At 24.0% G+C, this 16,564-nt stretch overlaps 1 protein-coding gene across 2 annotated transcripts in view; it reads right to left on the bottom strand.

Annotated features, from left to right (window-relative positions):
• Positions 1-746: 746 nt before the first annotated feature.
• Positions 747-16,564, bottom strand: part of LOC114120405 (beta-galactosidase-like) — a 38,982-nt gene continuing 23,164 nt past the window's right edge. For both annotated transcript variants that reach the window (XM_027982289.2, XM_027982288.2), the window contains 9 exons: positions 10,111-10,261; positions 8,622-8,685; positions 6,967-7,061; positions 6,111-6,306; positions 4,999-5,351; positions 4,223-4,486; positions 3,333-3,470; positions 3,058-3,270; positions 747-1,631 (listed from right to left, as the gene is read on the bottom strand). In XM_027982289.2, coding sequence (XP_027838090.2) covers positions 1,446-1,631; positions 3,058-3,270; positions 3,333-3,470; positions 4,223-4,486; positions 4,999-5,351; positions 6,111-6,306; positions 6,967-7,061; positions 8,622-8,685; positions 10,111-10,261 — 1,660 coding nt within the window. In that variant the 3' untranslated portion in view covers positions 747-1,445. The remainder of the gene's footprint in view (positions 1,632-3,057; positions 3,271-3,332; positions 3,471-4,222; positions 4,487-4,998; positions 5,352-6,110; positions 6,307-6,966; positions 7,062-8,621; positions 8,686-10,110; positions 10,262-16,564) is intronic.

Genomic DNA, 16,564 nt, shown 5'->3' with positions numbered 1-16,564 from the left:
TGTTATTTTACTCATGAATTATGAATTTTTTAATTGACCAACGTTCAACTTTTTTATAATTATTGTAATCCAAACTTATGGAAAATCTTGTATTCAATTTTCAATTCTTAGCTACTTATAAAAAATTGTTTACACATTTTTAACTACTAAATTTATGATTTTTATGGACGAACTTCGTCAAAAATTGAATTTCAAAAGCTAGTAAAAAAAAAAATTATGTCTAAGTATTCTAATAATTTTTAATTATTTTTAATTATTATACTTCATTCTAAAATCAACACATTCATCGCTACGTTCAGAATCTAAAATATTGTAAGTATTCTTAAAAAAATTAGAAGTGTAAAACTTAATAATATTATGTAAGTAGTAATTCCTATGTAAATAGCTTTCTATGTATAAATAACCATAAGGTAATAACCTTGCAGTTGATGAAACTATGGAAAATAAAAACAAAATGTAAATTCAATGTTTATCGTTGTTGTGAAATATTTCAGCATGTGGTGAAATATCTCAGGCTTTAAACATTAAATATCTACAATTTACAATTTACACTTGTTTTTATCTAATACTATCGTGTACACTATCGATAATATTGTAAAATGTTGAAGTAAGTAGTTAATTATTATTTGATATGTCTAATCTATGTCCGGTCACATAATGGGTTGTAGTTTTTGAATTTATGCATAATAATTAGTTTACTCGTGACATCCGATTTTGTTTTTTTCAATTTTCATAAATAAATGATCTTTTCTTACTATTATCAACTTAACAATATTATATTTTTCATTTTACAACAGTGTAAGTATATAGCATATATTTTGGATTCACAATAACTGCTATAGACATATTAAAAAATGTTAAAAATAAATTGAAATTGAAATTCCGCGTAACACACATAATTGACTATAAAATATTAAAGTATCATGTTTTTGTTTTTATTTTTTTATTACATCTACAATTATTAGTATTATTATTTATAAGTTTAAATATCGTAATGAATTGATAATTGTATCCATTATTAGATACATACAACATTTAATGTATGATAGACTAAGTAATAAACATGCATAAAAATAATTGTTCACACAGATAACATTTACGTACATAGTATGTACAATATAAATTATAATAGTAAAAATATAACCATATCCATTCATTAACTTAATCAAATATTTTTGTATCGGCGATTCCCAAACTGCGCACCGTGGTCTACGGCTCATAATAAATAATTAAAAATATTATATAGAATTTTTTTTTTGTTATGTCTTTCATAGTATTCGCAGCAGGGCACCGCGGCTGAATTTAATTCTAAAAAGGTACCGCGAAAAAAAATTTTTGGGAACCGCTGCTTTATATGAATATAATTTATAATATTTATTATGCATATTTATTCGTTTGGATAACATAGGTAAATTAAGTTTATGGAGTATTGTTTTTATTTTGAATTACCCATCCAAACGAGGTTTATCAACCAACTTGACCGTAAAATCTTCAGAAGCTCCTTCGAGTTCCACCATTACTATAGTGTTGAGTCCGGGAACTAAATACGGAGCTGGAACGTATAATGTGATTTGTGGACCTACTGCTGGCCAATATCTACCGATGTTAATGCCATTGATAAATGCAACACCCTAAAAATTGTCAAATTGATAAGTTATAAATTACAAAAAATATTTGTATAATACTTAAATTGTACGATATGCACGAATAGTTTTGGAAATAGTAATTAATAAGGTAATTATTATTTTATATTCAAAACTTCAAAATGCAAATAAGTGAATAATTGCGGACATTTATAATTTAAGATTTCAATGCCAAACATTTTTAAAATGAATAATAAGACATTATTGTTTATTTCATAATATAAATACGAATATTTTATCTTGGTGTATAGGTAGGTGATGAAAAGTTAATAATATGACATATACATACATGCATATAAAACGTCATACTTTATAAATAAACTATTTTATGTAGTGATAAAATATCGTCTTTTATTGTTTTTTATTAAATGATAATCAACTAAACTCATTTGTTTTGAGTATGGATAACCTCGAGTTGTGTTCCAAGTTTGAAAAATGATACGAATTTGGTCTCAACGTTTTATCAAGTGCATGCGTTAGGTCCCGGGATGTTGATTTTAAGAAAACTTCAACTTAATAGTTGGGTTAATATAGCCTATTAGCGTTACCCAGGGGACACCACTTGAAGATTGTTTAGAAAGTCTCCCAAAAATTTACATTAATACACATATAACTTAATTAATTATTTTTTGTCCATAGTTAATTATTAATTTTTTATTAAGGAAGAAATTTAAAAGACACATCTTTTACAAAACTTAATCGGGACAACTCTCCATTTGTATAATAATTCATCTTTTCTTTTAAAAAAATACAGCGAGATACACTATGATGACGGTGGATAGTTACTAGTTATGTAATATGTTCTCTGGTTATCTTTCCCATGAAGCCAATTGGAGTATTATCTTATAAAACCGCGACCCAACTCATATTTAATTAAAGTGATTAAATATTCAGGGCTCAGATTCAACTAATTTTTTCTTATTTGTATCATAACATGTCTATGGTAGGGTAAATGAGGTCCTAGGGTCTTGTGCTATGTAAAAAACATCAATTGTAATACAAACTTATTTTAAATAATTAATTAGGTATTTTTCAAGTTTAAACTAGTGATGATCATTCATAATTTTACAAAACTAAAACAATTGAATTATTTTATGCTCAAATATTATTTTGATTATCACAGGGTCACATGGGCAATAATATTGTTAAAAATAAAACAAAATATTCTCTTTTTCATAATAATGCATAAAAGCACGTTAAGTTATTCCGTTATGTTTAATATTAAGAGGACGCAATGTAAGTTATGATTAAAATATCAACATAACCCTACCTGTCCTTAGATAATAATAACTATAAGGGTTAAATTGTCTTTATTTTTATTATACTTAAGGACGACCATAATGATCAAAATAAATAAATATTTTATATATTTTTGAACTGAACGTTTAATATAATTTTAAAGTAATCAACAAACTTTTGTCCATCCAGATGTATCTAAAAATGTATCCAATGGTTTTGTGTGTTTATTATCTTGTGGTACGATGAAAACTCCCCTATAAAAAGCTGGTGGTTTGACATTTGGTTGAATATTTTGAGTTTTCAACCACGATGTTTCGTTCAATGGATATCCAGTCATTACCCACGGCCCTAGGATGTGTTTTCCAAGCGTTACGTTTGACAAAATCCCCTAAAATTAACGTAATGTATTATTACATAGATTCAATTTAAAAATAAATATCATTAAGGTACCTTTCTATCTTCCAAAAATCTCTTGTCGTTAATTCTTCCTTGATTTTCAACAAGAATACTCAGTTTTTGATTACTACCAGTTATTGACAATTCCATTGTCGTATTACTATAAGATCTACTCATTGTTCCTAATTTCACCTGAATAAACACCATCAATTTTTAATTTCACCTTTGAAATAATAGCTTATTAATATCTTAAAATAAAAACTTAAGTGTAAGTACACTTTTTATCTAAATAACTATTATGTACAGACTACCGAAATTATGTGGTTTTATTCCTGCTATAAAGGATATTTTATTTATTAATTTTATTTTAAATCTGGCTAATTAAATTATTTTCCTTTCTATTTTTTATTAGCGTAAGTGTATTTAATATAGAAAAAAAACATTTTTATAATATTGTGTATTTACTTGACATACAGCAATGTCAAAATAAAACCAGATTCTAAAGAAATATGTATGTTAGAAAAAAGGAATTGATACCTTACTAGTTTTTTTGTCCTAACAAATACCTTAAAACAAAGAAAAAAATGGATTCATAATTTTGGTTTTTATAATCATGAAATATCTATTTGATCTATAAGTAATAAGTATATATACAAGATACATATATAAGAAACAAATTAATTTAAATATTTAGAAAATTTAAATTTGTTATTTTTTTAAATTCTTATTTCTTTCATTATAATGCTATATGTTTTAAACATTTTGTAAACTTTTTCAGTGACATACTTTTATTTAGCTATAAATAACAACCTATTATAGTATACATTTAAAACGAATGTTTTTAAACCATCACAATTTCGATGATTAAAATATTAGACTCTAATTGATTTTGATTATAATAAAAACAAGATATTACATTATATAATATTATTATACACACATACATTATTTAAAAAGATGATAGCTCGGTCTCTAAGTGATTTGATAACTAGTGGTAATTTATTCGATCCTTCAATGATTGGTAAATTAGTTTCATACAGTACTAGACCATGATTTATATCCATATCTTCAAAGCATAATGGTACATCATTTAAGACTGGGTTGAGACGTCGGGCTACGCTATCAAATAAACTTACTACAGGCAATAGATTTACTGTTCCATAATTGCCCTTTGGTGCAATTTTCGGAGTTGACCCAGTTGGAAAATTCTGTAAAAATTATCTTAATATAAAAATATATTATATAAATTATAAAAATTTTACTACTTCTAATACTTCTAAATACTCGTAGTTATAAATAATATTTTCCCTCAAATTACTTCTCAACCATTTTGTGCACAAACTCAACAATAATTTATTGATCTTTACAAGTTACGTTATTTTGAATCGAGACCTGATTTACAAATTACACAGAAAAAAAAAATTGTACAATACGTAGTGTTAATTTTTTGATCCATATTTCAATCTGTATGGGTATGATATTTTAATTTTAAAGACAACACTGCGAATATAAATTATGAAACAATATGGGTACCTATATACAATTAATAATGATAATAAAAATAATAATAATAACAATAATAATAATAAAATGGTTTAGTTTAAACCAAATAATTATAGATCTTCTATTAAACAATGTACTCATCAACTATATTTCAATTTATAATCCACTAAATTATCTTTAATAATATATATTTTACTTTTAAATTAATTTAAATTACCGCTTTTTTTAGGGTCTGTTTAATAGCATAGTACTTTTCTGTTGGGTCACCAGCTTCATTTAGTGGAGCAGAAAAATCGTACGAGGTCAATTGCGGTCGATAGCCAGATTTATCTAAATTTGTTCCGTTCGTATTAGCACCCGACGTAAATCCAAAGTTAGTTCCGCCGTGGAACATAAAGAAATTGAAAGATACGTTGGTTTCCAAAAAATATTTCAACACTCGTATTATATCCTTGGTATATCTAATCGGCCTTGGACTGTCCCAAAATGCGACCCATCCATCGTAGAACTCAGAGTTTACTAATGGCCCTTTTTTCTGAACTTGTCTTAAATTATCAAAACACTCAGTTACTATAAGAAATAAAGTAAAATTTATATGTAAATTAAACGTACAGATACCATAATACTATAATAAATACTAATTTAAGAAGTATGCAAAGATAACTACTTTAAAATAAATATTATTCATTTACTTAGAAAAACTTACATTTTATTATGTAACATTTAGTTATAGTTGTATTTTATATATTTATATTTATAATTTTATATTTTTATATACAATAAAATATGATAATAGATGATTAAATTAAAATAACTGTAGATGCCTAACATCTGATAAAATAATTCTTTTTAAATATACTCAATTTAATATTTAGTTACAGAAATGTTCCATAAACTTAAATAGAATAATGACAATATTATAAAACTCATTACAAATTAATTTTAAAAATAAATTATGCTTTCAAATTCAACTGTTATTTTTTAACTTTATTAAATAAGCATAATGTATGAAAAAATTTTTTTTTTTTAATAAATCTACAATTACCATGTTATTTCTATAAGCAAAATCAGCTATATTTCGTACTATGAATTATTGGTACATGTAGTTACTACATAGTTAGTAAGTTTCGATAAATTAATTTTTAAATAATAGATACTCTTAGATAACGTTTTTCATTGAACATTTAAGATTTATACATATTATAATACAACTTATGAATACCGATTACCGATGATATAGATAGATTTATTACTAATTACCTATGAGTCTTTTACCTTAGGGAGTATTAACTTTTGAATGCGAATTTGAATAATTTGATCTTATCTTACCATTAACAATTGCAGCAAAGTCAACAGTAGAGTATACATTTGGTATCTGTCCACACTTCAAAAAAGATGAGTCGCATTCGTCAGTTGTATAAAGTTGAGCGTGTTCACCAACATAGTAGAGCATTAAATCCCTAAGCCATAACGTGTACTCTTTATCACAGTTTCCTAAATCGTTATGTCCGTATTCATTTTCTATCTAAGTAAAAAAATATATATATATACAATACTCACATATTATTTTTGATGACGGAGATATGATTAATTTGTCCAAGTTATAAAATTCAAAATTCAAAATTCATGAATTTATTTTAAATAAGATACACATTATTCAACATTGTGATACAAATAATAAGATACATTTATCTTGAAATGTTGATCCACTTTAGAAATAAGTTGACTTAATAGACACAATAGGTACTTAATAAATAATTTTGTATAACATTAATTCTTATAAGCAATACTAGATTCCGGCATAGGTACCTTAGTATAAGCAAACCGCGTTTCAACAAAATTATTTTGAAGAGTATCCGTGTCACACTATTGATGAAATTGACTGACAAACTTAAAACGATTCTACTTAATTACAAAATTTAAATTTTTATTTTTAATTTTTAAACGATATCAGATGTAGGTAGTTACATCACAAGATGTCATAAATTAAAATTCGGAACTTCTCTGATGTTACAAAAAAATAATGGTTAAATTTCATTACAAACAGATTATAACATAATATTAAGAAATTTTTTAACAATAATTCTGAATTTTTACTAATGTGACGAAGATGTAAAAATTGTAATCTAAAAGAAGTGGATTTTTTTAAAATACCAATTACCATACATTTTAAATTTTGACTTACCTGAACCATGATAATGTTACCTCCATTCCCATACAAAAACGGAACTATTTTTGGCATCAATACTGAAAACCACCTTTTTACATATTTTTTGTAATCTGAAATAATACACAGGAAACTAATGAAATTGAATTCATAAATAATTATTAGAATAAATATTCTACTATTCAAAAAATAGTGTATATATAGTATATTTTATGATCTTAAATAATTTGAACCTACTTAAACAAAATACCTAACTATTCAAGTTACTAATAGAGAATTGATTCTTAGACTCATTCAACAATGCATCATATTTTTCACTAGTTATGATACAAAAGATGTTTTTATAATTTTTCAGTTTCAAAATACTACTTAAAATGTCGTAAAACCGTATTTTAAGTAATATACTGACCAAAATGTATTATCTGTGGCAATTGTAAAACGCATACTAACCGTTCACCTATTTTTAATAAGCTTTAATATTAATCTATAATATCTCATGTTATTTTAAGTTTAATGTATATGTACTACACAGTGTTAATTACAATTTTATTATATAGACATCTATCTATTTTTGGCTAATTTATTAATTGTATACAATCGATATAAGGGTGATCGCGTATCAAGGTTAACTGCATTTAGTATGTTTTATAATAAAGTTACAAGTCACAAGTTGTAAGTCAGTCTGTAGTAAAATGTAACTTGCTGCACAAAATAATTTAAATTTCTGTAGTAATATAAATTAACAGAAGAAATTTGTTTTCAAAAATTCTTAGAGACTGATTTATGATTCATACCACTCCTCTTTTTGTTTTATTATAAATGCAGTTATTCAAAATGCGATTTTTAAATATTTTAAATATACATAATGATTATATTTTGATAACAACTTAAACAGCTTCTAAGTATTTCTACTTTTCAAATGACAATCTTCCTTTTCTATACTGTCAATTATTTGGTGGATAATTTTTCTGAAAACGTTTACACATACAATCAAAACTTTATCTAATAATTATTGAGATAATTAACTTAATATGATAATTATAATAACTCTATAAAAATGGGTTTATTTATTCACAGGGTTTTCCTTGATTAAAGTACACAAAATCTCAAGAATTTAAAAATAATAGAAATAAATCAAATTTTGAGTAACTGCATTATTGAAAAAAAAATGGAATGAACATTGAACATGCTTGGTAAGTAATATACTAAGTATAATAATATAAAATTGTGAATCTAATATACTACATATTATAGTATATTATTTAAAAATATATACTGTTATACTATAATAAATTTTAATAGTTAATGTTGTTCCTAATATATACTTAAATAATTGTTACCTATATTGTTTTTTAAAAAATATACAGTATTATAATTATATTATATAATTGTATAAAGTAAGGGGAAAATATCACACAATTGGTAAATAATTTTAAAATATTACTATCATTTATTATTTATCCTAAGATTTACCAAATTTCGTTCGAAATTAGGATATTTTTACTAACAACGCAGTAAGAGCAACTTAAGATTAACCGGTAAACATACTTTTATCGTAACATTTATGATTTATAATTATTATGTAAAACCTGAGTAAGTGCAAAGAATATCAATCACTGAGGTTTATAGTTTTAAATATTTAATGATATAAATAATATTAATATTGATATTACTTGGGTCACTAGATCTGAGGTGTAAGCTGGGTTTTTCTTTCAACAACCAATATGGATGTCCACCCTGCAATATTTTTAAAAAAAACAATAAAAACTTATTAAGTATATACAATTTTTCAGGTCTATTTAACCAAACATTATTATTTTTAAAGTAAGTTTATTATTCACTACCCACTGCGTAGAGGTAATTTGCAAAGAAATTACAATTTGAATATTAACAGACAGTTTAATGTTTCAAGTAAAACCTGTTTATATCGATGTAAACAGACACTTTGGCCACAAAATATATCGTATTTCTTAAGCTGTTTAAAAATATCCATGTCAATAAAATATGAAAAACTTTTAATGAATTTAAATTATGAATAGCGCAATACACTATCAACTTATTGTTTTTACAAATTACAACAATATGATATCAAGCACATAAAGTGCTTTATAATATTTTTAAACATCCTTGTTTATTAATAATTGGGAACGGATGTTATTGACCACAACACAAGTTTTCCATAGATTTATTTTAAATAACTATAGATAAAACTTGAAGCTTTTATATAGAAAAAAATGTTATGACTGTAGTTATAGTTGCTTATTTTAAGGTTATTTATAGGTATTTGAAATATTCATTTTCATTTAATTTTTTTTTTTGGCTAAGTTAAAATACTTGAAAATTTAATAAACAGTTCTTCATAAGTTAATCTTAAAGAGATTCAAAATTTATAAGAATACACAGGCACAATCTTTTTTATTAGCATTTAAAGTTCAAATATTGGCAAAATTTGTCAAAATCATGAATATTTGCAAATTATTGTAACTTCTAAAGATGATCATTACGATGGATGGCAGCATTATTGTTACCTAGATGAATATGAAATTGATCAGATTGCACCTCCAGTGACCATTAGTTTATTAGATTATTAAAACAATTTAACAAAGTGTTTTTTAATAATTATCAATTTTGCAATATTTTCGTTAAAAATTAAATAAAGATACTATAATACTGTAATGAAATAAATGGCTTAAATCGCTATATTCAAAAAACAAATTATAAAATACACATATACCTAGTAATACACTACATATACACTTAGTAATATAAGTGGACTGACTGTTTTTGCTCAAAATTGTTATTTGTATACAATGATATATCCATATATCATTGAATTCGAGTTTAACACACACTTAACAGCATCCCACTTAATACTTAATGCATAGAAAAACAATACTCAATTGTTTATCTTTTTTTTCAATTTTTTTTTTCAGAACATTATTTAAGTAAAAAAAATCAATTATTTAACTATCAACTATAATTTAAAAAATGAAATAATAACTATTGTTATACCTATTATAGATTTGTATGTCTAAAACCATATGGAACATATTATTATGGTTCATTTTTTCTGAATACCGTTTTATTATGCGTACATTTATAAATAATTATACTATATTGGAATTTAATAATATTTGTTTACACTTAATAGTTTATACTCACCAAGTCTCTTTCAGCTGAAATAAATGGTCCTGGTCTAATAAGTACATTCATATTTTCTTGTTTAGTTATTGTCAAAAAGTGTTCAATGTCAGCTTGTCCTTCAAAATTGTATACACCTGAATACGGTTCATGAAAACTCCATTCTACATAGCTAAAAATAATGAACATTAAATTTTTTAATAAGAATTAGAATTAAGAACAAAACAGGTATTGTTTATAATTAGGGCATAATTCAAACTACTCAACTGTTTAAAACATAAGTGACATCTAGGTATTAAGACAAATAAAAATTTTTCCGACATAAAATAAACCTATTAAATCAGTATTTTGCATAGAAATCATTGATGGTTTGATTAGGTATTATTTCTCATAAGACAAAAATACAAAAATACTTCAAAATTATGTATCTTTAATTGTAATTCGTAAACACAAATTTTACCTAAATTACATTTTTTTATTTGCATTCCATATTTTAATTCAAGCTGAAAAATTTCTTTTTTGTCAAAAAAAAAAATATTATTAGTCAAATATTATACACGACTATTATAAGTTATAAAAAAATTATCAACTCTATTAATAATATGCACCCATTGTACCCATTGAAAATTAAATCACCAGGAATGTAAACTGAACTAGTCTAATATTACTTACTACATTTTTAAAACTATTATACCTAAAAAACAACATTTGTAGGTATATATTTTATAATTCATCAATCATTATTGTTATTAAATATATTTTGTTTAATAGGAATTAAATGTTTCTATAAAGTGTTATATATATACAAACATTATTTTTTAACTGTAACTTGTTCAGAGAAATTGTTTATTTATTTTATTTTATACTAATTGTTTGTTTGTTTAGAAATAATAACATTGAAAATATAAAGGGGATTTTAAAACATTTATAAATTATTCGTTAAGTTTAAAAATAAATATGTTATCTACAGATAAGTTTTGAACAATATCTATTTATTAAATAAAATGTTGATATAATATAAAAGGATGATGGTCTTGATTAAAGAGTAATAATATATTAGACATCATGGCAAGCGGTTTTTGGGTAGGTCAGGCTTAAAATGTTTAAATGTATATAATAAAATCTTGGTTATCCTATAATGTATATCAAATGGTATATAGAATAGGAATACCAATTATAATTATCATAGGTCACCAATGATAGCAAGCCTGAAGCTGTGTGTGTTTATTGCAGCATCATATATAACTGGTATAATATGGTAAACATATTGTGTTATATGTTATTTTAACCGGTTGACGACATCATCTGTCGTCGTCGGTTAATAGTTAAGAAGATATCATATGCATGCGTTCTCCCTGTCTTATGAAATTACAAAATAATAAATTTATGTTTAACTGATCCAATTACATATAATAAAATTTTATAATATAGTAAATTTACCTATAATACAACTTTAAGGTAAGAATATTATCAGTTTTTTACGATATTTTCATTTTTATTGTTATGAGGATTTTTAAATTGCACCTATTATGTTACACACTCATTACTTGCTTAAAAATAAAATTATCGTAAAATACGATAATAAATCACATACAATATTCTCAACTTTAAGTTTAATAATGAGTAAATTTTCACTATTATTAAAGGTTATTAAACTAACACTTAAACATTAAACATATTACACAAATTTGGATCTGCCAAACGCCCAAACTCAAGTTTAATTTATTTTGTACTTCTGTACGGCGGGTCCAACACAAACACACGTGACGCATTCTTAATAATTATCACTTGACAGAAACTGTATGTAGGAATGGCTACGTAGGTATGTTAGAATGTAAGAATATAATCCACATGGAATAACTTCCGTTAACTAACATATAAAATAAACAATAATTTCAAAGTATCAATCTACGAATTTATGCTAAACTATTGAATATTTCTACTTTTTAGACCATACACCTATTACAATTCTATAATAATATGTATTTAATTTATTATTACCATCATATTGACTAATTAAACGTTACAAGATAAAAATAATTTGATCTAGTTCTAAGAATTTAATTATTTGCAAATAAAATGGTGAAAATATAAATATTAACACTTCAAATATTTACTATATTTACTATTTCAAATATGCTGATAAAGTGGTATAACACTTTTCATACAAATAAATAATTTATGACTAAAGAATTATTATAAATGTCTCTATAATAATATAGTAATAAAGTGGAAATCACTGTTATGAATTCAATTCTACTATCCAATGTAACTCTTCATTGAGTGGATTCCTTATACAGTTGAAAGTTCGTTTAATTTAGATTAATGATTCCCAACGTGACCCCTTTGTAGGCATTTTTTATTTTAAAGGAGATGTTTTTTTTGAAGGTGGTGCCAAGGGGAGCTCATCTATCATTTACGTTTTTTTTATTCATATTATTAATAGGTATTTAAATATAAAATTAACTAAATTGTAGCATTAAAATGTTAAGTTATATTTTTTTCTTCAATTAAATAGCTTATTAAAAACTAAAATGTTAATGTTTTGAAAATATTGATTGGGGGGGAGGGAATGAGTTTTTTTAAAATATAAAATTAGCGTTGAGTAAAAAAAAAGGTTGGGAAACACTGATTTAGATTATACTAGTATTAATTTAGTTATATCATCAATATTATCACTAACGTTTTCTAATTATTTATACTTACACATATTTAAATTTTTTATATTTTGATTGATACACGTATTCTCATCAAGGTCATTAACTATTTTACTAATTTTACTAATTTTACTAATTGTTATTTTTTTTATATTATGTTTATTAACTATTATATCATTGGTTTTATTAGATTCTTTAGATCGTTTTCCAAAGTTTTAAATGTAGTTTAACATGTAATCGAGAGAACCTTTTGAACTTGTTAATGTTACATTATGTAGTTTTATATATTTGTCTATTCTCCTATCTATTATTTCTAATCATTGAGTATATTATTAGTAACCTAACTTAACCTTGCCTTTGTATAGCTATAGCTATTATAGTAAAAGTTAGGTATTCATAAATAACTCGACTTTTATTTTACTTTTTTGAGTAGTATGTACTGTACTTATATATATTATATAATATATAATATATATATTATATATTATTTATATATTTATTATATATTTTATTTGTGTCTTCCCAGTATATTATACCCTATAATAGGTTTGAGTTACACAATGCTATATTCCTTGTCTTATAACTATTTTAATTAGAAAATGAATTTTGTAAAATAGAATAGGTAGTTAAACTTCTCATTTTATTTTTAATATTTTGTATGTGGAAAATAGTTTGATTATTTCAGATCGAAATCTATTGTTATTTTTAAGTATTTGAATAATAATCCCATTTTAATTGGTTTACAGTTGCATCTGGTTAAAGTAGTATTACGTTCATAGGCGCAACTAGGGGGGCTTTGGGGGCTTAGCCCCCCCAAAAAATTGTAATAGACCCTCAAAACAAAAATGATGTTTTACATTTTTGAAGTCAATGTAAAATAATTATTTCGTTCATACCAATTTTATGAAAATATTTTTGACCTCGCTCAACTATTTTATCACAATTCGTAAAATAAATTAAATCTGTTCCATTCTATACCATACGTATCTTAAACCATGGTTTCTATAAATTATGGCTACCCATACAGTCCTATTCTTACATTTTCTGTATTGACCTAATACAGTTTTCATTAAATTCTAATTATTGTTTCCCCAGTAGAAGTACTTACAAAAGAATTCCAGATCTTCATAAAGAAGCAAGTCGACAGTACAAAATATGGTATCAATAATTACTACTTTTTTATCAATAACTATACAGATTGATAAACATCAGTATCCAATAAGCCTTTTTAAGCATTAACTTATCATTTTTCAGATAACAATTCAATTTAAGTAAATAATTAACACTAGTAAAACACTTGTTAATTATAATTAATTACAAATTTACTAATTGCTTATTAATTATTCTTATATTACAATTTCTATATGTTTGGATTGAAATTTCTGGAATTTTGAAAATTCTGTTTAAAACAATCAAATGAAAATATACATATACATATATACAATTTTTTTGTTTTGTTTTTTATTATTACAAAGTGTTCTTGAAAAAGTCATCCAACAATCCTAACTTATTGAAAATATTTATTTACATTTTAGCTGTTTAACAATTGATAATGCCTAATATACAATTATTCAATTAATTCGTAGTGACTTTAAAAGTCAGTTTTCGGCTAACAGATTTAAATATTAATCTCAGATTAATTAAAATAATCGAGTGGTAAAAAAAAATAATGAATAATTCTAGGTTCATCATTTACTGATGAATAATGATCCACGAGCTATTGCTTAATAGCAATCAAACGCTTATTATTAAATTAGTATCATGGTTGTAGCCGAATAGTTATTGACAATAATGACGATTAACAATGTTTTACCATATGAAACGATCTTTTTATTAAGCAGTGTATGGACTACGGGAATTAATCATAATATTTTCAAATAATTTTATTATATATCAATATTCAAGATTATAATCAAGTGTAGAATTTTCGATAATTTTATTCTGTATTTCTGTAATATTAACTTAAATCATCACAAATTCACAAATATATAAAACAATATTATACTTATATCAGTAAAAAGAATAGGTTTATGTGTATAATTAAATTATTAATAATCTAAAATTAGTTTTAATATTTTTAAATCGTTTGTATTTATATATTAATAATATTTTAAGTAATAGTTGAATTTTATAAGCTTCTACTTCATTATTCTTTGTTTTATAAATTATATAACAAAATAAATAAATTATAAAAAATAATCAAATCTTTTATTATCAGTGCCAACACAGTAGCACGCTTTTTAACCTATGGTACTAAATTGTAATTCGTTTTATAAAAGTAATATATAGGTATTTTTTGACGAACAAATAAAGGTTATTAGATCAAGTATAGTATGGGAACATTTTCAAAATGAACGGATGTTATACTAGTGTTAGGTAAGTTACTTGCTTTTTAAAAAGTAATTAAGTTTCTTTATTCATAACTCAAATAAAATTGTAATGACATTAATTTACTTTTTAATAGAAAAGTAACTACGTTACTGCCGTTACTTTCTAATTACAAAAAAAAATATATAATTTTTTTTAAATTTCTTAGCAATTGTAATTTTGCCGGAAATTATGTAGGTAATTAGAAATACACTACCCATATAGTTAATAAATAACAACACGTATCAATAAAAAACTTAATTATAAAAATAATTCGTTTTTTATAAATATCAAATGGCTGTAATAATTTATGAAACAAATAAAATTAATTAATAAATTTAATTAATTGTTCTCATAATTTATATGATAACCTGTCAAAATATTAAAAACTAAATTTTGGTGAGCTAAAATTAAATATGCAATATTCAATTATATAATATTGATAAATCTAATACTCAGACATATTTTTAAAGCTTTTTTTTGTATTTTGTGGTAGATGCTAAATAATTCAAAACTGTAACGCATTAACGCGTAATACTATAGAAATTACTGATCAAAAGTAATTTCCATTAGGTACATTTTTGTTACTTATAATTATTATAATTCAATTAAGCAACGCGTTATAAACAAAGTAACGACGTCACTACACCACACTTTAAGTACTATAACGGTCCTACATAGTGTCACAGTTTAAAATTAATGTTGAGAACCCCTAACTTATACATTTGAATATCCAATGTCAACAACAAAATTATCTTTTATCGCTGTTAATAAATTATGTGATTCTATGCCAATTTCTTGTAAAAAAAGCTTATGAGTTATGAGGAATTTCGTATTCAATTTTTAAATCTAATGTAAGTATGAAAATTGTATGCATATTACATATTATATTAACTACAAAATAATTTATATATTTTCATAACATTAACAAATTACAATTTCAAATGCGTATTATCACAGACACTTAACTAGTTAGTACCTACCTAGTTAGTTATATTATTTTATTTATTTAATGTCCATATCATTATTTTTGTTTGTTCAAACATAAATTAACTAAGGAAATGAACATAATAAACATTGCTAATATAATATATTATATTAAGTTTTCATTTTTAAATAAATATATATATATATATATAAACATTATCCTACGGTTGTTTGTGAAACCGTTACCGATAAATAAATACGATAGTTAAATTTTGGTATAAAAAAAATACGATTTTATAGTTGTCACATGATCTTATTCAACTATTTACTTTTCTTATTCAACTTATTACTCGGATAGTTGTATCGGCCTTTAGTGATATTCAAACTACAAAATCGTACACCTGTGTCGTCATGTCAGTGGGTAGAAACACGTAATATAGGTGAAAACCGGTTTTCCTATCGTCACACCAAACCATTGGTAAATACTCTACTCAAGAAATGAATATTATAAAATAATAAAATGT

This window comes from Aphis gossypii, chromosome 2, assembly GCF_020184175.1.
Source record: "Aphis gossypii isolate Hap1 chromosome 2, ASM2018417v2, whole genome shotgun sequence".
In the NCBI taxonomy this organism is placed as follows: Eukaryota; Metazoa; Arthropoda; class Insecta; order Hemiptera; family Aphididae; genus Aphis; species Aphis gossypii.
Note: the sequence above shows the minus strand (reverse complement) of the source record. Positions and strands in the feature narration are given on the sequence as shown.